General features: G+C 37.9%; 3 protein-coding genes across 3 annotated transcripts; 2 read left to right on the top strand and 1 right to left on the bottom strand.

The window, feature by feature from the left end:
• The first annotated feature begins 11070 nt into the window (after positions 1-11070).
• LOC145010964 (N-acetyltransferase) lies at positions 11071-14787 on the top strand. The gene is made up of 13 exons (XM_078969560.1): positions 11071-11202; positions 11280-11381; positions 11787-11849; positions 12203-12267; positions 12615-12712; positions 12795-12846; positions 12938-13030; positions 13107-13217; positions 13287-13829; positions 13902-14011; positions 14099-14157; positions 14232-14419; positions 14512-14787. The coding sequence occupies exons 1-13, from the start codon at positions 11157-11159 to the stop codon at positions 14698-14700; spliced, it is 1719 nt and encodes a 572-aa protein (XP_078825686.1). The 5' UTR covers positions 11071-11156; the 3' UTR covers positions 14701-14787.
• A 361-nt stretch (positions 14788-15148) lies between these two features.
• On the bottom strand, positions 15149-16414 carry LOC145010965 (transcription termination factor MTERF8, chloroplastic-like). The gene is made up of 2 exons (XM_078969561.1): positions 16154-16414; positions 15149-16071 (listed from the first exon to the last, which is right to left on the bottom strand). Exons 1-2 carry the CDS (start codon positions 16281-16283, stop codon positions 15284-15286), a joined length of 918 nt encoding a protein of 305 aa, XP_078825687.1. The 5' UTR covers positions 16284-16414; the 3' UTR covers positions 15149-15283.
• A 4009-nt stretch (positions 16415-20423) lies between these two features.
• PRFB3 (peptide chain release factor) lies at positions 20424-22929 on the top strand. The gene is made up of 6 exons (XM_078971758.1): positions 20424-20695; positions 21287-21504; positions 21605-21805; positions 21894-22103; positions 22192-22369; positions 22508-22929. Exons 1-6 carry the CDS (start codon positions 20521-20523, stop codon positions 22795-22797), a joined length of 1272 nt encoding a protein of 423 aa, XP_078827884.1. The 5' UTR covers positions 20424-20520; the 3' UTR covers positions 22798-22929.
• Positions 22930-24012: the final 1083 nt, after the last annotated feature.

Below are 24012 nucleotides of genomic sequence, written 5' to 3'. Positions count from 1 at the left end.
GATGATCGATCGGTGCGTGCATCAGCGGTGTTCAGAGATTGCGTTCTGAGGATATTCGAGGAGCGCTACTTGGTGGATTTGGTTCCCATTCCGTTGCGTGGGAACAAGGTGATTATAAGCATGAATTGGTTGAGCCCTAATGGGGCGGTGATAGATTGTGCACAGCAGCTAGTGCAAGTCAGGACCCCAAGTGGGGGAGAGTTGGTGATCTATGGCGAGAGGCCACAACATGGACCCACAGTATGTTCAACAGAGAGAGCTAGGCGCTACCTTCAGCAGGGTTGCGCGGGATATGTCGCATATGTGGTGGACACCCGGGAGACGGGTAAGGCGACGGTGGACAAAGTTCCAGTGGTGCGAGACTACGCTGATGTGTTTCTGGGGGAGCTTCCTGCAATACCTCCGGAGCGTCAGGTAGAGTTCAGGATCGACCTGGTTCCTAGTGCGGCTCCAATAGCCAAGGCACTGTATCGGTTGGCTCCTCCTGAGATGCAGAAGTTGTCTACACAGGTACATGAGCTGTTAGACAAGGGATTCATTAGACCGAGCAGTTCACCATGGGGAGCCTCGATCCTGTTTGTGAAAAAGAAGGACGGGTCGCATCGGATGTGTATAGATTACCGGGAGTTGAATAGGTAACGGTGAAGAACCGTAACCCGCTCCCGAGGATTGATGACCTCTTTGATCAGTTGCAGGGAGCATATTGGTTCTCCAAGATCAATTTGCGTTCAGGTTATCATCAGATGAGGGTCAGAGAGGAGGATGTGCAGAAGACTGCGTTTCGGACGCACTATGGCCATTATGAGTTCGTGGTGATGCCGTTCGGGCTCACCAATGCTCCTGCCGCATTCATGGACCTCATGAACCGCGTATGCAGACCGATGTTAGATCGATCTATGATAGTTTTCATTGATGATATCTTGGTTTATTCCAAGACACAGGAGGAGCACGAGGAGCATCTGAGGGAGGTTTTGGAGACTCTAAGGAGGGAGAGCTTGTATGCTAAGTTCTCCAAGTGCGAGTTCTAGTTGCGCGATGTGCAATTCCTTGGGCACCTTGTCAACCAGAATGGTATATTGGTCGACCCGGCCAAGATAGAGGACGTGATGAGATGGGAGGTTCCGAAGTCTCCATCCGAGATTCGGAGTTTCCTGAGTTTAGCGGGATACTATCGGAGATTCATTCAGGACTTCTCCAAGATAGCCGTACCCCTGACACGGTTGACTAAGAAAGTTGTAGTCTTTCGATGGGAGCCTGATTAGCAGACAACATTCGAGGCTCTGAGACAAAGGTTGTGCGAGGCGCCAATTTTAGCCCTGCCAGAGGGCGTAGAGGATTTTGTGGTATATTGTGACGCGTCCATTTCAGGGTTGGGCGCGGTGCTGATGCAGAGAAGGCACGTCATAGCCTACGCCTCGAGGCAGCTGAAGCCTCACGAGGCGAACTACCCGACGCATGATTTAGAGTTAGGGGCGGTGATCTTCGCCCTCAAGATTTGGCGACATTACCTCTACGGGGTTCGGTGTACCATTTACACGGACCACATGAGTTTGAGGTACCTCATGGATCATCCGAATTTGAACATGAGGCAACGTCGGTGGCTTGACGTGGTGAAGGATTATGATTGCGAGATCCTTTACCACCCGGGGAAGGCCAATGTGGTGGCCGATGCGCTTAGTCGTAAGGCGGCGCCGATCATGGATATTTGCATGAGGATGACAGTGGTAACTCCGCTTTTGGAGCGGATTCGGGAGGCCCAAAAGGAGGCCCTGAAGGAGGAACATCGGAAGAGTGAGCGCATAGTGGGTCAGGTTTCCTCCTTCGACTATGACAACAGGGGATTATTGACATTACACCGTAGAGTCTGGGTGCCATACCTCGGGGGCGTGCGCCAGATTTTGATGGAGGAGGCGCACAAATCCCGATTCTCCATTCATCCCGGGCCGACGAAGATGTATATGGATCTTCGTCTGGACTATTGGTGGCCCTGCATGAAACGGCATGTGGCTTGGCACGTCGAGCGGTGTTTGACCTATCGGAAGGTCAAGACCGAACATCAGAGAGCACATGGCAAGATGTAACCGTTGGAAATCCCATTGTGGAAGTGGGAGGATATTACGATGAATTTTATCACAACGCTTCCCAGGACCGCGCGAGGAGTGGATTCTATATGGGTCATCGTGGATCAATTGACCAAGAGCTCCCATTTCATTCCAATTCAAGAGAGCATCTCGGCCGAGAAGTTGGCCGACATCTATATCAGGGAGATAGTGGCACGGCATGGGGTGCTAGTGTCAGTGATTTCAGATAGAGATGTGCGCTTTACTTCTAGGTTTTGGAAGAAGTTTCATGATGAGTTGGGCACTCGTCTGCATCTCAGCACTGCCTTCCACCCGCAGACGGATGGCCAGAGTGAGCGAACCATCCAGACTCTTGAGGATATGTTGCGGGCATGCGTGCTAGATTTCGGCATCAGTTGGGATACGTATCTCCCGTTAGCTGAGTTTTCGTATAACAACAATTACCATGCGAGTATTGACCGCCCTCCTTTTGAGATGCTCTACGGGAGAAAGTGCAGGACCCCGATTTATTGGGGCGAGGTCGGTCAGCGTGTCATTGGGAGCACCGAAGTGGTGCTCAAAACGACAAAGTTGATTCAACAGGTTCGTAGTAGACTGTAGATTGCGCAGAGTTGGCAGAAGAGTTACGCCAACAGGAGGCGTTCGGACTTGGAGTTTCAGGTGGGTGACATGGTCCTCCTGAAGGTATCACCCTTGAAGGGTGTCATTAGGTTTCGGAAGAGGGGCAAGTTAGGCCCCATGTTCATTGGTCCTTTTAGGTTTTTGGCTCGGGTGGGTCGGGCCGCCTATCGATTGGATCTTCCAGCAGAGCTTAGCCAGATCCACAAAAATTTTCATGTTTCTCAGTTGAGAAAGTGTTTGGTGGACGAGCCAGTAGTTGTACCCTTGGAGGATATTCAGGTTGATAGCAACCTGAATTATATCGAGAGACCAGTTGCGATCTTAGATCGAAAAGCGAAGACCTTGAGGAACAAGGTGGTTCGGTTGGTGAAGGTGCAGTGGCAGCACCGGAAGGGTTCAGAGTGGACATGAGAGCACGGAGGAGGAGATGAGGGAGCACTAGCCCGAGTTGTTTATGGAGGCAACAGACTTCTAGGACGAAGTCCAAGATAAGTGGGGGAGAATTGTAACGCCCCGTTCCTGGTACGTAAATATTTTAATTAAATGTTCTTTTGGGAAGAGATACTCAGCGAGTTGTAGCCCTAACTCGCAGAGTAGATGTCGAGTGGATGCGGGCTTTAAGTGATCTACTCGGCGAGTCCAAGCCTGGACTCGGTGAGTAGGCCAATCAGGAGGAGACCCTAATCCTCAGGGTTTGCACCCTATTTAAACGCCCTTTCAGCCCCATCTCAACCCCCCATCACCCTCAGAGCAATCCTTATTGAAACCCTAGCCTCCATTGGTGAGTTTGAGTGATTTGTTGCCTTGTGAAGGGACTTTTGGTGCACTTTGGAGCAAGTGGAAGAAAGGAGAAGTTGAAGAGGTCAAGGAAGGGACTTAGATCCAGAAGACATTCATTTGTGGTCATCCATTTGGGTAATAAAGTTTCCATCTTGATTATTTATCTATTAGATCTTGGTTATCCCTAAATTGTTGCTTTTAAGCCCTAAAACCCCAAATCCTTGAAGAGAAACCTTATGGTTGGGTTATACTTCAGATCTGGACTCTCATTACCTTATAGAAGTGTAAAGTTTCGGTCATAATGGTGATTAAGGTCCCTATTGAGCTTAGAACCCATTAAGAGCTTAGTTTGGGCATTTAAAGCCTCTAAAGCTATGCATGCACGTAAAGTTTGCAACTTTACGTGATAAGCATGCCCTAGAAGCCTGGATATGTGGTTTGGAGCCGTTGCATGGCTCAAATCAGGTCTATATGGAAAAAGGACTAAATGTACTCGGCAAGTAGAACGATGGACTCGGTGAGTCCTATGAAGATAGCCGTGGACTCGGCGAGTTAGATGAGCAACTCGGCGAGTCCGATGAAGATTGCCTTAGACTCGACGAGTTGTTCTTCAACTCGGCGAGTCAGATAAATTTGGACTTAGTATGTATGCATCGAGGAAGAACGCGTCGAGTCTTCGCTAAGCTCGACGAGTAGAAACAGGTGTAGAACTAGAACATATGGAAGGGACTCGGCGAGTCCGGTCAACCAGGAAGTTGACTTTGACCAGGATGTTGACTTTGACCGGGGGTAAAATAGTTATTTTACCCTAAAATTAGTTATCAGTATCTGACTTAGTGTTTATGGAAATTGTAGCCGGGGAGTTCCGGTTCAGCAAGCAGACTTTCAGCCGCTACTTTGAGGTGAGTTACCTTCCAGTAGCGGTGGGTCTAAGGCCACAATGTCAGCCCACTAGTAGGAATTGTATGATTAGATGACTGTCTCTATGATATTCATATAGGATTGCCACTACTTGTGTTATGTTTATGTGTTTACACGATATAATGCTATGTGCTAGCGATAGTAGGGGAGATAGTCCCCAGGTATTTGGTCGAAAGGACCGAAGGGGAGACCATCACCCAGATATGCTAGTCAGTATTCGGTCGAAAGGACTGAAGGGGAGACCATCACCCAGATATGCTAGTTAGTAACCTGTAACGACCCAAAATTTAAGACCAAATATTTCTTTAATAAATCATTACTTAAAGTAAAGTCATCATTCCAAAACATAATATGAGTATAAGTTTTCAAAACACATGTTCGTTATCAGAGTAAACATTCCCAGGCTGTCTAATCTATGGTGTGTGCCATGCGATCACCCCGAGCTCTTTCCTCCGCTACCGGAAGTACCTGAAACCAAAACTGAAAACCGTAAGCACGAAGCTTAGTGAGTTCCCCACCCTACCACATACCATGCATAACCACATACTGCCCATACTGGGCCACTCCCCTATCTTGGGCCTCGCCCCTACCTCGGGCCTCGCCCGCTACAACGGCCCCGCCGCTCCAGGCCCCACCTTGCTTCTAGCCCCGCTTGGATACAGATCTGTTTCACTTAGGCCTCACCTGTCACAGGGCCTCGCCCGTCAACAAATAATAACACATACACATTTCACAACACGTAACTGACACATGCAACTAGTTATGTCCTAAGGCCTCGCCTATCCTGGGCCTCGCCCATGTCCTGCTACTGATGAGTCATGGAACCCCGTCCATGCTCCTAATGGTAGTGAGGTACGGGCCTAGCCCACTCTCACTCCTGTTCTAGTTCGGGCCCCGCCCCTAATTTGCTACTAGTGAGATATGGAACCCCATCCACACTCTGCTATTGGTGAGATACGGGACCTCGCCCACACTCACCTCCCTACCAGGCACATACATGTATCACACAGACAACAAGTATAAACTATCATATATAAACAATTCCTTGGGCACCCGCCCGCTATTACTGGACCTCGTCCTGCAAACAATACTAGCATACTGTGCCTACGGCTAACCCCCGGGTCTTCTACTCATAACTACATGGGCCGACATTATGGCCTTAGACCCATTCACACAAAGGGAAACTCACCTGCACTGGCTGAACTTGCTGATGACCTCACTAGTTGCTGCCTGACAACTCACGGAACTCCTGCTCCTCTTGCTCCCCGAACTACCAATATCAATGCAACACTGAGTCTAACTGACCCACAAAAGACAACCAAGTCCACCCTGGTCCAAAGTCAAAGTCCTGGTCAAAGTCAACCTTCTAGGTCAACTCTACTCGTCGAGTCACCCAACTGACTCGTCGAGTTCAAAATGATCAGATTCCTTCCATTCATGACTCGACTCGCCGAGTCTACCGATTTCTGAGTCCAGACCTGTCCAACTCACTGAGTCTCCACCCGACTCACTGATTCGAGTCTCAACTCGAAGGGTTTGGGGTTTCACGACCTGACTCGCCGAGTCCGAGAACAGACTCGCCGAGTACAAGGCAATCTTCATACGACTCGACGAGTTGTTCATCTCACTCGTCGAGTTTCTCCACAACTTCATGCTACTCGCCGAGTCCACTCAAAGGACTCGCCGAGTCCCTTCAGATCTCCTTACATGCAGAGGATTTTAGAGTCATGCATGGACTCCAAACTGTAGATCTACCCTTCCCAAGCCTATTCCACACGTAAAGTTGCAAACTTTACGTGTAGAGAAGGAGATCTAGGCAAAATATGCCATAAACTAGGGTGTAAGGCCAAGGGGCTTCAAAATCGACTTAATGGCTGATACTTTATGCTTCTCCAGGCCCTAACACACTTGGATCTGAAGTAGCAACTCCAGATCCGGCTTCTAACCCAAAATAATAACATTATGGCAAAAGAGCCCCAACAACCACACATAGATCTAGGTGCAAAAAGGGTCCAGGAACTAGTTTATTACCTCCAGGTGCTCAGAATGAACTCACAATCCCAGATCTATAACTCATTCTTGCTCCTCCAAGTTCCTTCTTCCTTTTCCAAGCTTTAATGCACCTTCCAAGGCTCAACTAGGAGATGTGACGGCTAGGGTTTGATATCCAGGGCTAAAGAGGCAGTAAGGAACCCTACGAAGAAGATTAAGACATTTATATAGGCTCCAAGTCCCGAATTTAGGGTTTTCCACGCACAGACCAAACTCTTCGAGTCACCTTGACCGACTCGCCGAGTCGGTCGCTTACGCCTCGACCCGGATCCCGCTCGGACTCGCCGAGTCCCTCCTTGGACTCGCCGAGTCGGCCCTTAAATTAGGGCTTTTCTTTCCTTTCTTGGCCTTTGAAACTTTAGGTGTTACATAACCTGTCGAAAGGACCGAAGGGGATACCAGCACCCAAATATGCTAGTCAGTATCCGATCGAAATGACCGAATGGGAGACCAGCACCCATATATGCTAGTCAGTATCCGGTCGAAAGGACCGAAGGCGATACCAACACCCAGATATGCTAGTCAGTATCTGGTCGAAAGGACCGAAGGGGAGACCAGCACCTATATATGCTAGTCATTGTCCGGTCGAGAGGACCGAAGGGGTAGGTCGGGCACCCGGATATGCCCGACAAAATTTGTATGTTATATGGTTATTTGGTATGCGGTACGTTGGGGGAACTCACTAAGCTTCGTGCTTACGGTTTTTAGTTGTTGTTTCAGGTACCTCTTCAGCCAAGGGGAAGGAGCTGGCGTGGTAGCGGCATATCACACACACGTTCTTGTTTTTCCGCACTATGAGACATTCTGGGATTTGTACTTTGATATTATTATGATTTACGTTCTGGTTTACAAACGCGGAACATGTTTTATTTAAATTATTAGATTATATGGTTGAATGATATTTTGTTACTAATATTTTTGCAAATCACTTAAATAAAAAATGAAATTTTTGGTCCACAATTTTTGGGATGTTACAAGAAGATTTCCTTCCTCCATCACTTGCTATTTTCATGATCTTGGGTAGGGATGAAAGTGGGTCCAAACTCGGACCGGATGGACCCGGATCCGGAAAACCCAAAACCGGTTAACGGGATTTTGTAGAACCGGAAAGCAGACCGGTATATGAACCGGTTCCGGTTCGGTTCCGGGTAAAGTGAGTCTAGAACCGGAAAACCCGGAAACATCAAAGTGGGTAGGTTGAAACCGGATAAAGTGGGTTTAGAACCGGAAATAAACGGATTTTTTTGGTAATTACTTACTACTTAGTGGGTTGAACTTTGAAAAATTTGATATTGATATCCCGAATTTGGGGGATTGTAACTCATTGAATATGAAACCAAAATTAACAAAATTATAGTCTAAAATAATGTACAAACTTTAAAATAAACTCTAGAAAAAACCGCATGTTAATCCGACTTTAAACGAATGTGATATACATGTGTTAACATTTTCACATAATACAAAGTACAAAAACAAATAGTTGAAAGTTGAAAATTTTCAGTTTTGATATCCTGATTTCGGAGGATTGTAAACCATTGAATGTTAAACCAAAAAATGACAAAATTATAGTCTAAAATCATCTACAACCTTTAAACTACAAGTTGGAAAAAAACCACATGTCAATCCGACTTCAAACGAATTAGATATGAATGTTTTAAAATTTTCATCGAATACAAAAAAACTGAAAAACTAACCAGACCAAGATAATTATCACAAAGACAATCATCTTCTAAATACTCTTCTTTGGTGGGCCGACATTGTGACCTTAGACCCACCCATACTGGAAGGTAACTCACCTAAATGTCGTGCAGTATTTGAATTATCCTCGACGCACAAGTCGACTCCCTTCGACTCCTCGATCCCTACATGACAACCTTCAAGTCAACACACATCACATACAACTCTAAATAGGGTTAGTCCAAGTCCAGTCAAAGTCAACTTCAAGTTGACCCGACTGGCCGAGTTGGGCCTTCAACTCGTTGAGTCCCTAACCCTTTACTCGTCCTTATCCATGACTCGACTCCTCGAGTTTGGCATCGACTCGACAAGTCCCTCTCTCATATGAACATCGTAAGAACCTCATCCGACTTGCCGAGTTGTATGAACACTCATCGAGTCCACCTTCATCTGATGAACATGTCCTGTCCTCGACTCACCGAGTTGATGAACAACTCGTCGAGTTCATCTCCAATCTTAAGGAGATTGCCTTGGACACGCCGAGTCTGTTCTAGCACTCGTCGAGTCCCATGAACTCCAGGTCTAAAATTACGTTCAATGCATTGAGTCACTCATTCTGTCCGACTACAACCCTTCTAACACTCAATTAAGTTTTTTTGACCCTCAACAAATTTGGGACTCAAAGCCTTGGACTCGTCAAGTCCAGAACCGACTCGCCGAGTCGGTCACGTCCACACTCTAAATCCTCAATTTCTGATGTACAACCTTTGATCAAAAGATAGATCCAAGCTTCTACAATCGATCTAGCACGTAAAGTTACAAACTTTACGTGCCTGCATGGGACTTTGAGCTCAAAAAGACATAAAACAAGCTCTTAAGATGCATGGGGCCCTTCATGGGTGCAAATGCAACCCCTAACTGCCTTGTGACTCCCTTAATGACTTGATTTATAAGTCCCAACCCCCAACCATGTTTGCAATCATGGTTGGTCATCAAAAATGGCTTATAAAAGCCCTAAATCTCCCAAAAGAGGGATCTAACAAATGAAAGAGCAAGGTTACAGCTTTTTACCTTCTATGAACTGTAGTAGGTGCACAATCTCAGGTTCCCTTGGTCTCTACTTGCTTCTTCAAGCTTTTCTCCTTCCTTCTTAAGACCACAAGCACAAAAATCCACCAACAAGGCTTCGATTGCTTCAACAACGGCTAGGGTTTCAATGAGAGGTGTTTTGAGAGCATAAGGGACGTTGTGGTCGACATAACATTGTTTAAATAGGGTGCAAACCCTCGGATTAAGGTTTTTGTCCATACAGGATCTACTCGTCGATTCCGGGACCCGACTCGTCGATCCAATGCTTAAACCCCGCATCCCATCCTGCTTCTACTCGGCGAGTTAGTCCTTCAACTCACCGAGTCCGAGGCCAAAAATGCAAAACACTTAGATAAAAATAAAAAGAAATACGTACCAAGAACCAGGTGTTACAATTTTGGCATATAACACTTCTAAAATCCAACAACCCTATGCAACCCTTTAAACCAGATTTCCCGTACCGCGAGTGGTTAAAAAGATATTATAACGACACTTATATAACACATAATAATAGCCCAAAAAATTATTATAAGGTTCTAATAACATTACTATATTTAAATAAAATCTATATTAGAAATAGTGTATTAGAAATAGTGTAGGCGTAGCTCACTTACAACAGATTTCTATTAAAAAATTGGGCTTCGCTGGAGCAGCATTTCCGATCCGAAAGCTTTTCTTCTCGGAGCCGTCGGGCGTTCCGGGGCTTCCTTCTCGTGGTAGGGAAGTTCCCTAAACTTGGGAGGGGTTTAGGGAGATTAGAGAGAAGTTAGAGAGAGAGAGAGAAAGAAAGGCTTATGGTGTGACGAAATTATGAAGAGTTCATCTCTTATTTATAGGGATTTTATCGTAGAGTAGTCTCTAAGTTTCGTCCATATCTTCCGCGTACGAGCTTCGTTTTCTATGTTATTTATATCCACACGTTGGCATTTACGAGTACTACAATTTTCATTTAGAACCCGTCGACTAATTCTCATTCTATCTTAGATTTACAAAATTGTATTCAAATTCGCCGCGCTTGAAGAGTAGATACTAAGTTTCGTCCATATCTTTAACATACAAACTCTATTGTCGACGTTATTTATATCAACGCGTTGGTATTTATGAGTACTACAACTTTCATTTAGACTATGTCGGCTAATTCTCATTCTATCTCGGATTTTGTTTAGATTACTATGGCTAAAAAGTCATCTATCGTAAATTCACTATTTACGTCTCCCGGTGCCGTGCCGGTTTTGCCGAAAAACTTCGACGGGTCATAACTTATTCGTTATAACTCGTATTTCGACGTTCTTTATATGTACGAAACCCTTGTAACATATACTACAAATTGGTTAAGATTAATCCTTCTAAATAATCTTCCATCAAAAACTCATTTGTGATCCTTATTGTCTCTAAATTAACTAGCCCGGATCTGCAGGCGTTACAATTTCGAGTTGTAGGTATTCCCATTCCATTTTTGATAAGAATAGTTTTGGATGAAGAAGTGTGAAGAAGATGAAGATATGTCCTGCAAATGATTTGTAAGAGAGAGAGAGAGAGAGAGAGAGAGAGAGAGAGAGAGAGAGAGAGAGAGAGAGAGAGAGATGTGGGCCCAATAAATTATTTATTTTGGTTTTGTATTATTTTAAATATGATTAGATAAAATTAATTCTAAAAAGAAATAAAATGGATATATAAGTTTTTTTTATGTGGGTAAAAGACTCTTTTTAAAGATTTTAAAACTATAAGATTCATCTACAAGATTTTTTGAACTTAAAACCAAATTTATTATTTGAAGATACAAGGGACCATTTATGAAGTTTGGTAAAATAAAAATGGTATAAATTAATAAATACCCTTTTTTATGATTCTCTCATCTTTCCCGCTCTCATATATGCTTTTAGCGCCTCTTCGAACCCAAATCCAATTGACACTTCACCCAAAATCCAATTTACAATGGCTCGAAAGAAGCCCTCATCTTCTTCTTCACCAATCACGATAGGTAAAGAAATTGACTTTCTCCATTTTCGCAAGAACCCAAGAATCGGCTTTACATTTATATGAATTTGTTTATGTCAGGGAATTGCCAGGTGGTCGTTGAATCAAAGAACTTCAAAGCTGAGTCCAACCAAAACAACCTCCAAATATCCCTTTCCAGAAACTCCAAAATCGTGATCTCTGGTATTCATATTATGAACTACAAGAAATGATTTCTTCTCTATGTCACTGGTTCTAAATCGTTTGATCTTAACAAAAGAACTTATTAGCACTCTTAACCCTGACGTTCCTAAAGTAATCGGTACACTTGACGGCATTATAGTTTGCGGGAAATAGCGAAAGGGTTTCTACTTGATGTGCTATTTCCAGAAAAATCCACCGTTTCTTTTGTTACTCTAAACTAACATGAGTATATTTTCCCGTTTTTTCTTGATTCCTTAGCAGCGAACAACAATGCAGTTTCATTAAATTGGAATTTGGGGCTTTGGGCTTTCTAGAGAAAACAGTTGTTTTTTTTACATTGCTGTGATTGCCATGGCTGATTTTCTTCCTTTTTTCATCTCTCACCAAATCTATTGTTTGTGGCAGTTGTGGAGGATGCGAATGAGAAAGAACATAATGATATCCGATTGTCTTGTTTGGGAGAAAATGGTAAAATACTCATATTCAGTTAACTGTATTGTTAGTTAAAATACACTTTACTATTGATCAACATATAAAATACAATTCAACAGAAAAAAATGGGGGGAGTTCCATGGACCATAGTTAGTCCTTTCAAATAACCTGTAACCATAAAATGAACAAAAAGTATATTCTTAGCTTGACAAATTTTCCAAATAAGGGAAATGTTGTGATTAATATGAACACCCCAAAATGGGAATGTTGCAACTGTACAAAAGAAGGAATGTTTTCTATATTAATGACTATGGGCTTGTGAATTACTTCTTGAACATTATTAAGTAATAATTATATTACTCATTTCAAATTTCTCTACTTCTAATCAGGTGATTATAACTTCATGCTTGTTAACCCTAAGGATTCTGATGTTCTATCCAAGTCTCTACTACAAGTAACTCATATTTCTCTCTCTCTCTCTCTCTCTCTCTCTATATATATATATATATATATATATATATATATATATATATATTGTAGTAACTCATATTTCTCTCTCTCTCTCTCTCTCTCTACATATATATATATATACTATATATATATATATATATATATATATATTGTAGTAACTCATATCTCTCTCTCTCTCTCTCTCTATATATATATATATATATATATATATATATATATATATATATATATATACATATATAATATGGGAATTCACTTATACATAATAGTCACTGTATTATACATCTTTAAGACTCATGTATGATGCATCATCAATCACACGTTTTGTAGGAAATATTAAGCTTATACACGAAAGAACTACCATCAATGAACTATGCTGCAAATACTGGAAAGAAATCCATGTTCCTTAACAAATGTGTATCCAATGGGTAAACGTATCTGCTTCCATAATCTTTCTTTCTAAAGTTACTTGCTAATTGCTATATGAGTTTCATAATCTTATCAATGCAGAAAGTATTGCACTTTGGTTTTGAAATCTAAGTCTAAGGAAAGTTCTGGAGAGGTACGCTTGCTTATAATCATAGTAACTGGATTGAATAAACAGACACAATGTTTGCTGCTTGCTGTCAATTTACTTTTATACCCCTGTACAGGTTGTTGCTGCAATTAGTTTTCAAATAATTCCAGCTGATACTCAATATGCTGAGGTTCCACTTGCTGCTGTCAGCTCAATTTACCAACATAAGGTCTTCCTTTGATACAAAATTAGTCCAAAGTTTCTTGATTAATTTCACACAAATAACTTAATTTTGAACCTTACAGGGCATTGGGCACCTCATATATCTGGAAATGAGGAAAAGACTACAGAGTGTTGGTGTTCATTCTATATTTTGCTGGGCAGATGAGGAATCTGAAGGATTTTGGCTTAAACAGGTAACAAATTAATTCTTTCTATTGTAATTTGTTTTGTTATTTAGATGCATCTGATTATGAAAATGACAGGGATTTATATCAGTTGGTGAAGTAGATGCCAAGGGTAAAGCTAGAAAGTTACCAATTAAAGCAGACATTAGGAAAGCTTTAAGCTTTCCTGGTGGTTCAACCCTCATGATTGCTCATCTTCACAATGAATCTTCAGATAACTCTTTACAAGTTTCTTCTCTTTTAAAGTCTTATGAAAAGTCAACAATGGGTCAAAGTCAACATCCTGGACCTGGAGTTGAAAATCTGATAACAGGTTGCCAAGATCTTGTCTGTATGGATAGTCTGGAATGCATGAATACAGAAAACAATTTAGAAGGTGGTATCAAAATCAGTACTGATGGTGTTTGTTCATGTTCTTCATCTGGTGCAAAGAAGAGGACTTGGGAATCCTCTCATACCTCCTCACTGAAGTCAAAAAAAGTCAAAGGAGGTCATATGATTGTGTGTCAATCAGAAAGTGGGTGTGTTTCAAGAAATAACAAAACAACTAGTCATCATGATTCCTATAAAATCATGCTGATGAACATTGCTGATGATGCTAAAAAATCAAATCTTACAAAGGTAAAGTATTTTAGTTTAATCTCTTAAGTTTTCTGTTTGTTTGTTTGTTTAATGTTTATAAATTTAGCACAGATAATTGAGGATCTCGGTGGGTCTGTTACATCTGATGGAAGAGCAAGCACACATGTAATCACTGGAAAAGTCAGAAAAACTTTAAATTTTTGTACAGCTCTTTGCTCAGGGTGAGTTTTACTTAATTTTAAGTTTCAAGATAGAATTTTTTTTTTTTACAAAATTATTGTTTATTACTTCAAGTTTCATGTATACAGAGCTTGGGTGATATCACCTGCATGGTTAAAAGAAAGCTTCAGAGAAGGCAGATTCGTAGGTGAGTTAACAATTTCAGTCTTGAAAAGAAGGGCAAAATGGTCATTTTTATTTAAAAAAATATATATTTTACAGATGAAACGGATTACATTGTGAAAGATGTTGAATATGAGTTGAAGTATCGAACAGAGTTAAAGAATACAGTAGTTAAAGCAAGAGCAAATCCTGGAGGCTTACTTAAAGGATTTGAAGTATGTCTTGCAGCTCATGTGCAGCCTCCTGTGAGTACTATGTCGGCTATTGTGAGGTCTGCAGGTGGAAATGTAAGTTGGATACTTCCTTTTTATTAAAAAGAAAAAAAGAAAGTGAATGAATTGAGTATATATATGTATATTTTTTATTTAAAAAAATGTAGGTGATTGGGAGTGTTGAAAAAGCAAAGGATTCAGGGAAAGCGATATTTGTTGCAAGTGAAGAGGGTATGGAAGAAGCATTGACAGCTGTGAAGAAAGGGATTGCTACTTTTAGTAATGAGTGGTTTATGAACTGTGTCATGAAACAGGAGCTAGACTTAGAGGCTCCTAAATTTGCTGAATCTCTTTAAACTTTAAGTTAAGTTTTCAAGAATTATTGTAAGAATTGATATGTAAAAATTTATACTCTTTTTGTTGCATGTTCTTGTTTAATGCAATCAATATCTGGTACGACCCACGCACATACACACAAATAGTTGGTATTGTACAACCATGATATTCAAAAAAAATTATCATTACAATGTCATGATTACTCATTTAGTATAGTGTTAACATCTAAATATGTTAGCTACCAAACATATCAGCTATAAATTATTTATAAATGTTGAAATTATTTGGTACAAATTTGACAACCTTGCTCACATTGATAATTTTTACAAAACTAGATGGAATGAAATCAAATATGACATAAAATGATGATGTAGACATTGGTGTTATAATCATCAATTTTAGGAAGTTCCTTCCCCCAAAAAAAGTATAATCATCAATTTGCAAAAAGAAAAGGCACATCGATCACAATCAAGAAAACCATGGATGCCCCCCAACTTCATTTGGATTATAAAACCTGTACGAAACGGTTTTCAAAATTTCTAATTTCAATCTAAAAAGTCAAACTACATTTCTGTTTTGATGAATAAGAACAAAGAGATTTAGTCAATTTGCCTCATCCAAATGCTTCTGATACAATTTCAACAGTTCTGAGGCTTCCTCTTCATACCTCTTCACAAGCCATTTGAGAAACTTGCTTTCTGAATACATCAACCATTTGTTGAAGCAAAAACCATCTTTCTCCTCAATCAATCCTTTCTCTGCTAAATACTGATAAACCAAACACCTAGGAATAATCCTCTTCTCTGAGCTAAAACAAATAACTATCGGCCATTGAACAATGTAGCTTCTTTCCCACCCCATCGTATTCACAAGAAAATCCAAGATTCTTGAAATTTTATCAGGTGAAGCCATCATACACCCTGGATATTTCTCAAAAGCCACAAAAATCTCATCTTCAGACCAACCCCATTTCTTATAAAGCTCTATCTTCTTATCCCATGTGGATTTGCTCATTGCCCTAATAGCATGAATAGCCCAAAGAAATCTTGATTTTGAAGGGTCAAACCCCATTTCCTTCACATCCCCAACAACCTTTTTAAATCTATCAGCAGATGTAAAGAAAGTTCTAGGTTGTTGCGCTAACATTGATGCTATTCTAAGTTTAGGAACCCCTGTATCAAGTAGAAGTTGAATGTTTTCAGCAGCATAGACTTTTAAATCGTAAGTTAAAGCAAGAGGGAAGCGCTTAATGCAACTGGCAACTTTATCATCGGACCCTAAAACGCTTTTTAAGTAGTTAAAACATGGAATGGCTGTATCTTGCAGCTTTTTAGCCAAAATACCTTTCGGTCTAGCGGCTACAATTGCAGCAATATCGGTATTTGAAAGACCTAATGAATTCAAAGTCTGGAAATTAGGTAAAAGGGTCGTTTCAGGATCGGATAATAGGAGTTTGGGGCGCGTATAAATCACCTTTGAAACTTGTGATTTGGTGAACCCATAGTTGTTGAGAAAGGCCAGAACAGAGTCTGCCGTGTTTGGGGATTTTGATAGATCTAGATGTTTGGAGACTAGAATTGCATGTTCGGAAGAAATCCCACATGAATTGATGAGGTAAGTTACTGTAAATGAGTGTTGATTTAAGGAAGCTGATGTTTTGGTTGTAAATGGAGACGACTTGGACGCGGAAGAGGATAAGGAGCCATAGCAGCACAGTTCGTGGTTGATATGAGGCCTCGCATGGATTAAAAATCTTCTACGTATGAAATTAAACACCATTGCAACTCACGATTAAGAATTTTAAAATAGCACCTTATATACGAACCTTGAGCACTAAACCCTATTTTTCGAGAGAGAAATCCCATAGGCTATGGTGCGGCTTCATTTTCATCGGTAAGCACATAGTGACATAGGGGCGTGAAGAAAATATTATTTTTGTTTAAAAGAGATGAGAAAGGGGTAAACACGAATTGAAAGAAATTACAACAAAAATAAGATCAAAACTCACATGTTGAAACAACCCTGGCACTTCACGTCCCGTAATTGCAAAATTATAAGTTATTAGATACAAATTAGGGTTTTGTTTACAAAAAAGTAAAAGAAGCCTAGATACCATGAAGAAAGAGTTTGGTGATTGGACCGTTTCAACTTATGCATCTTCTTCTCTAACTCAGTTAGGGGATTAAGCAGATCGAAATTGTTTGACAGATCATATAATATTCGATAAATCCATTATCACACATACTCACAACGCAAACCGAAGAGAACTGATGAGTCCCGACTCCAAATCTTAGCTCTCTAACCGATATCTATTTCCACAAAGTGACAAATTCCATCAAAATCCCAAAATACCCTCAATGTCAAACTTGATCAAAGTCAAAGTCAACAGATTAAATCCACTGGGTCAACTAAATCAACCCATCCGAGTCAACTCAACAAGGTTGACCTAGTATGAGTACGCGGGGTGTACTCCGGAGGTACGCATGTCGTACGCGAAACCTCACAAACCTCACAGTTGGCCACCATCAGGGTGGTGGACCGAGTATGCAGGACCTACTCCCATATACGTGGGGCGTACTCCCATGCTAGACTTTTTTCGTGTTCTTCATCCGGTGCAAAGAAGAGGACTTGGGAATCCTCTCATACCTCACTAAAGTAAAAAAAAAAAAAAAAAGTCAATGGAGGTCATATGATTGTATGTCAATCAAAAAGTGGTTGTGTGTCAAGAAATAACAAAACAACTAATAATCATAATTCCTATAAAATCATGTTGATGAACATTGTAGACGATGCTAAAAAATCAAATCTTACAAAGGTTAAGTATTTTAGTTTAATCTCTTAAATTTTCTCTTTGCTTTTTTCTTTAATTTTTATAAAAATAGCTGATAATTGAGGATCTTGGTGGCTATGTTACATCTGATGGAAGAGTAAGCACACATGTAATCACTGGAAAAAGTTAGAAAAACTTTAGTTTATTTAGCTCTTTGCTTAGGGTGAGTTTTATTTAATTTTAAGTTTCAAGATATTTTTTTTCCAAATTATTATTTATTACTTCAAGTTTTAATTTGGAAGTTTAATCATGTATGCAGAGCTTGGGTGATATCACTTACTTGGCTAAAAGAAAGCTTCGTAGAAGGTAGATTTGTAGGTGAGTTACGAGGCTTTAACAATTTAGTCTAAAAAAATGGGAAAACAGTTATTTTTTTAAAAGAATACTTTACAGATGAAATGGATTACATTGTGAAAGATGTTGAATATGAGTTGAAGTATCGAACAAACTTAAGGAATACAGTAGTTAAAGCAATAGCAAATCCTGGAGACTTGCTTAAAGGATTTGAAGTATGCCTTGCAGCTCATATGAGTATTATGTCAGCTATTGTAAGGTCTGCACGTGGAAATGTAAGTCAAATACTTCCTTTTTATTAAAAATAAAAAAAATTGAATGAATTAAATATATATTTTTTATTTAAAAAAATTTAGGTGATTAGGAGTGTTGAAAAAGCAAATAATTCAGGGAAACAATATTTGTTGCAAGTGAAGAGGGGATGGAAGAAGCACTGTCAGCTGTGAAGAAAATAATTACTACTTTTAGTTACAAGGGGTTTATGAATTGTGTCATGAAACTGAGCAAGACTAGAGGCTCCTAAATTTGCTGAATCCCTTTAAACTTTAAGTTAAGTTTTGAAGAATTATTGTAAGAATTGACATCCCCATTTGTGTAAAAATTTCTACTCTTTTTGTTGTACGTTCTTGTTGGTTGCAATCAATACCATGAAACTTTATTGGATGAGAATAGAGTCTTATTTACGATCAACCACAAAAATGCAAGACATATTATTTTTATCAACTTATATGACATATTTTAACTATGTAATATAACAAATTATTATTTACACATTTTACTTATAAGCATTTGAATGGAACAAACTTTAAGTTTTTCACTATTTTATGTAAGCTAGTAAAATAAAGGGATAATAACCTATGAGGGTAATCATCTTTGTCGTTTTATTCACATTTAGGTAACTTCTTTATTTTTGTACACATTTGACCATTTAACTTGTTATATGAGTTCACATATTGTCATTGCCACCGACTATAGCAGGTGACAATGGTAATATATGAACAAATTAACAAGTTAAATGCTTAAATGTGTACATAAATAAGAAAATTGTCTAAATGTGAACAAAATGAAAAGTTAATTACCCTGATAAGTCATTTTCCACACTTTTAATAGCGATTTTATTTTTTATATTTATTTGTTTTATTTTTTTTCAAACGTTATTTTTAAACTATCCATAATTTTCTAAATATTAATTAAATATTGATCAATTTTATACTTTACTTTTTAATTAATAAATATGTTTTTATTTTGTGAAATATTTCATATAGCCTCTTTTTTATATATATATATATATATATATATATATATATATATATATATATATATATATATATATATGTTTTTATGAATATACAATATTTTTAAAGTAAATAATATGTAACAACAAAATTAAATAAATTAAATATGTAACAATGTATGGAGGACCTTTTAAAAAAATAAAAAGAACATATTATTTAGCAAATAAAAAACAAAAAAAAATCTATATAATGTAAATGTTTTAAATTTATTCTATGTTTCTACCACTTTTTAATTAGTAGTTAATAAATTTTCAATTTTTTTTAATACAGTGTTTTAAGCTTGTATTTAACGAAAATATTTTAAAATGTTATAAAGAAATATTAAATTTTCATATAAAATCTGTGAAACACTTTTAAAATGTTGTAAAAAAAGTTTAGAAATAAATATATGAAAGTTACAAAAAAATTGTATGAAATTTAAAAAAAAAAACAAGTTAAAAACTTGTAAGAAAAATTTAAAACGTTTATAAAATATTTGGTTTAAAAGCAATTGTATTAAAATTATATGAAAGTATAAAAACAAATTATAAGCAAAGTTTAAAACATTGTATTAGAAAAACCTATAGAGAAAAATATCATAAAAATATTGTAAGAAGTTATAAAATTTTTTAAGAAATTTGTAAAAAAAAAATTGTTCATATTTGGACAATTTTCTTTTTGTGTACATATTTAAGCATTTAACTTGTTCACATATTAACATTGTCACCTGTTGCTTAAATGTGAACAAGACGAAAAGGTAATTACCCTTTCAAGTTATTTTCCCTAAAATAAAATGAGTTTGTTTCATCAAATGATTAAAAATATGTTGTGGAATGCTAAATGGTGACCATATGTTGCCTTTTTAGGTTATGTTTAACAAACTATTTGAAAAAACTAATTTCTAGTCGAAAAACTTAGCTAATAATTAAAAAAATAACTGCTAGTTAATAAAAAATGTTGTTTGTCAAAATAAGTTAACTAAAAATGTAAAATTTAATACAGTCATGTAGAAGAGTTAATGAGTATTATAAGAGAAATACAAAATATATTTAATTAAATTAAAATTAGTATACCACTTGGACATGCAGAAAGATGTATATACCAAATGGACCAAAACTGTAATATAAAGTTATTATATTTGGATATTAACTAAATTTACACTTAACAATGTTAGTTTAACGATCGTGATGAAACCCACAAATGAGGATGCAAATCAAAATTTATTGGACCTAATCTAAAGGAAAATGCAAACCACAGGGACATTTTTGCAAATTTGATTTTGTTTACCTTATATCATGTCAAATTGTCACGAGTCGCGAGTTTACCTTTTCCTACAATATTTACCGGCTTTAATATCTTTGAAAGAAAGTAAAAGTTCGTATTCAATTATCCAAAACCCTTCGGGGTTCGATGTTGGAAGAAGTTCAATTTTGTACCCAAAAATGGCGGCTGAAACTGCGGTTGCTTCACATTTCCACCGTTATTGCGGTTGGAGTCGAAGGAGATACACCACCGGAATTAACATTCGACGATGTGTGCTAACTCCAGCTACTGCTTCCTTGTCTTCTTCTTCTCAACCCATGGATATTCACACCAGCAAATCCTACAAACAGCTCGGTTTGCCTTCTTCTATCTACTTATTCCCCTCCAAACTAACAACCCTGTATTTTTCTACTTCCGATGACTTGAGTCTTACTCTTTCGGAGTTGAAAATTGATATTGGTTTTGAATTTCTAGGGAAGAACATACCAAATTGATATAATTTTGATAACCAGTGTCTAATTTGCAGCCAATTCATTTATATTTTGCAATTGCACAATAAGGATTCAGGAGTTTAAATGTGGCGTTCGTATTTGGGAAGTAAACTCTGCTATCTTTCAGCTTACCCTTCTTTGTAGTGCTCTGTTCCTCAGTTGTTGCAGAGAGTAATTGTAAATGAACGCCAGCTCATTTTTCTTCTTTCGAAAATGCATCTTTTCCTCTTTAACTCAAGAACCTACTAAAGTAAAATGGTACCCTTTGAGGTTTTAGGTTGGATTTATGTTTATATTTACGAATTTAACACCAAGAACATTCTAACTGTAGCATTTGTTAGGAAATTTCAATGTCTTCATAAATATTTTTGAGTTGGTTGCTAAACTGCAAATCCTATATACCTTCACTATAAATTTTTTATGGATGTATATGGGTGATTTGTGGTTTGTGCAGGTATGTTCTCATTGAGAAAGAAGATAGAAGATTCAGTTAATCGTGCTGAATTATTAGGTCTAACTGCATTGGAATTTGAAGAAGCACGACAAATCAAACAAGAAGAAATGATTCGCGAGTATGATTTATGGGATGACTTAGCCAAAACCAGTGATATCCTTATTAAGTTAGCTGATAGTGCTAAAGTGGTTGATGCTCTCAAAGACCTCACATACAAGGTAATGCTCTAAACCAAGGGTATCCTGGTAATTTACTCTTATCATGAAATCCCACATCTTGTAATTTACAAGATTATATTGTGAATTGTGGTTTATTTAGGTTGAAGAAGCGAAGCTAATAACAGAGTTGGCTGAGATGGACATTATAAATTACGCACTTCTTAAACAAGCGTATACAACGTCTGTAGATGTGAGCAAGTTCTTGGATAAATATGAAATGTCCAAACTTCTTAAAGGGCAATATGAATTTGAGGGAGCTTGTATTATCATAGAAGCAGGATCTGAAGGCATCCGATCTGAGGTTCATCAATCGTATTTCAAGCAAAAGATGTATTTGTGTTTATTTTTACAAAAAGTTATGAAACTAATTTCTGAAAATTTTGAAACAGATATGGGCAGAGCAACTTGTTGGAATGTATATGAAATGGGCTAAAAAGCAAGGTTTAAAGGGAAGGATAATAGAGAAGAAATGTATGTCAAAAGGAGGGGGTATCAAATCTGCAATTATCGAGTTTGAATACAAATATGCTTATGGGTACTTTTTAGGGGAAAAGGGTACTCATCGAATGATAACCTCTCACCCTGAATCCTTATCTGAGGTGGTTTATATTATATATATTTCATCAAAAGATAGATTTTTTTTTTTTTAATGAATTGTCTAATTTATTTGCCTTTTGTACTTTGCAGGTTAGCTCGGCTGCCATTGATGTGGTACCTCTGTTTCTTGAAGAAACTCCTGAATTGATTATTGATGAGAAAGATTTGAAGATCAGCTATTTATCATTATGTGAAGATGATGAAGGTCAAAAAAGGCGAATGGTTCAAATTCAACATTCTCCAACTGGCTTGACTGTCCATTCATCAGGTTAGCTAATATACGTTTTAGAAATTTTAAAATTAAATCGAATATTAATTTTCACGAATAAAAGCAATAGTTTTTCTTACTTTGTTTATTAATACGTTCTTTCCGAGTTAAGGGATTGTTTCTTTTGATATGTTGTAGGGGAAAGGAACGATTTTTCCAACAAGATGAAGGCTCTTAATAGGTTAAAGGCGAAACTCCTAGTAATATTGAAAGATGAAGAAGTAAAAAGTATAAATGAAATCAAGAAAGAAGGTGTTATGGACATGTGGGATGAAGAAACACGAAGGTATGTGTTTAGGCCATACAAGCTTGTTCAAGATGTAAAAACGGGTATTCAATTGGCGGATCCAAATTTTGTTTTAAATGGTAATCTGGATGCTTTTATTAGTGCTCATATAAACAATAGACTTGTATGCCATATGGGATGAAAGGAGTAGAGTGTATGGTAATTTTGTGATGTCCATCTGTCTCATATGTGAAGATGTCGATATATGTAATTTTGTCACGGATTTTGTTGTGAAAATAAAAATGATGGGTATGTAGTGATGCATTTTGTGTAATGGTAACGTAAACTCCTCTATCATTTTCGTTCTTCTTGTAGATAGCTTCTTCATTAAAGTTAATCAAAGTTATCAGGGTGAGTTATTGATCCTATTTTAATCTGGATCACGGGTCTATCAGACAAAGAAGGCTTTCATCTTCTTCTACTCTTGTGCAAGAAACACAATCAACAATTGTTGTTCTCTTATTATCCTATGTTAGTAAAATCTTAGGTCTGTGTAATAATTTATGTTTTCTCATGCTTTGAGTAGTTTGAAGCCAACTCTACTTAATACATTTTCAATGCATGTTCATATTTCAAAGATAGGTGACATGTGAACCATCACACAAACACTATACAAGGGGTAGCTAACCACCTATGTGAATTTATCCCAATGTGAATATCTATGAGTGTCTCAAATCAATCACAACTCATCCTATGTGAATGCACAAGCAAAATCATGGACTTATGGAGCATAATCAATTTTGAATAAATAAATAGCCCTTGATTCTATAAATAGTTTGAAATTTATGAGTAAATGTTGAATAAGCAAAATCGTGGCCTTATGGAGCATAATCATTTTCGTTAATATTTATGTAATGATTGATAATCAGTTTCACCAATATATTTTTAAAATAGATGGTGAAAATTGGTTATTGGTACTTCAAATAGAAAGTATGGTACTTTCAAGGAGTGACTTAACAAATTTGTTCAATTGTTGCGGAAATTTATCATGCTTGGTGCATGTTAAGCCGTTAGGTATGTGTATGTCCATCAAGAAAATGATGCTTTTTTTTGGGTAGATGGGAGGTTGGATTAAAATTTATAAATAGTATTTTGAACAGAATAATTTTTATTTTAACTTGTAATATGTATGCAATATTATTTAACTTGTAATAATTTTTATTCTAACTTGTAATATGTACTTAATTGAAAACCATTTTGTTTTTTTTATATATTTTGCTAGTTCTATTTGACAACATTTACTGAAACTCCAAATTTTAAATTCTCATTTTACCTCTTTTAAAGATTATCCTCATTTGAATATTAATTATCAAATTCATTATTTTTGAAATACACCTCTTAGGCTGTTATTTCGATT

Source organism: Lactuca saligna, chromosome 8, assembly GCF_052625555.1.
Source record: "Lactuca saligna cultivar CGN05327 chromosome 8, ASM5262555v1, whole genome shotgun sequence".
NCBI lineage: Eukaryota > Viridiplantae > Streptophyta > Magnoliopsida > Asterales > Asteraceae > Lactuca > Lactuca saligna.
This window is presented reverse-complemented; position numbering and strand designations above follow the sequence as displayed.

Coding starts and splice junctions, on each gene's coding strand:
- LOC145010964 (XM_078969560.1), top strand. CDS start 11,157: ATGGCTCGAAAGAAGCCCTCATCTTCTTCTTCACCAATCACGATAG. Junction 12,847..12,937: donor CTAAGGAAAGTTCTGGAGAG/GTACGCTTGCTT, acceptor ACCCCTGTACAG/GTTGTTGCTGCAATTAGTTT. Junction 13,031..13,106: donor GCTCAATTTACCAACATAAG/GTCTTCCTTTGA, acceptor TGAACCTTACAG/GGCATTGGGCACCTCATATA.
- LOC145010965 (XM_078969561.1), bottom strand. CDS start 16,283: ATGTGGGATTTCTTCCGAACATGCAATTCTAGTCTCCAAACATCTAGA. Junction 16,072..16,153: donor CCAAATCACAAGTTTCAAAG/GTGATTTATACG, acceptor TGAATTCATTAG/GTCTTTCAAATACCGATATT.
- PRFB3 (XM_078971758.1), top strand. CDS start 20,521: ATGGCGGCTGAAACTGCGGTTGCTTCACATTTCCACCGTTATTGCGGT. Junction 21,806..21,893: donor CTGAAGGCATCCGATCTGAG/GTTCATCAATCG, acceptor ATTTTGAAACAG/ATATGGGCAGAGCAACTTGT. Junction 22,370..22,507: donor CTTGACTGTCCATTCATCAG/GTTAGCTAATAT, acceptor GATATGTTGTAG/GGGAAAGGAACGATTTTTCC.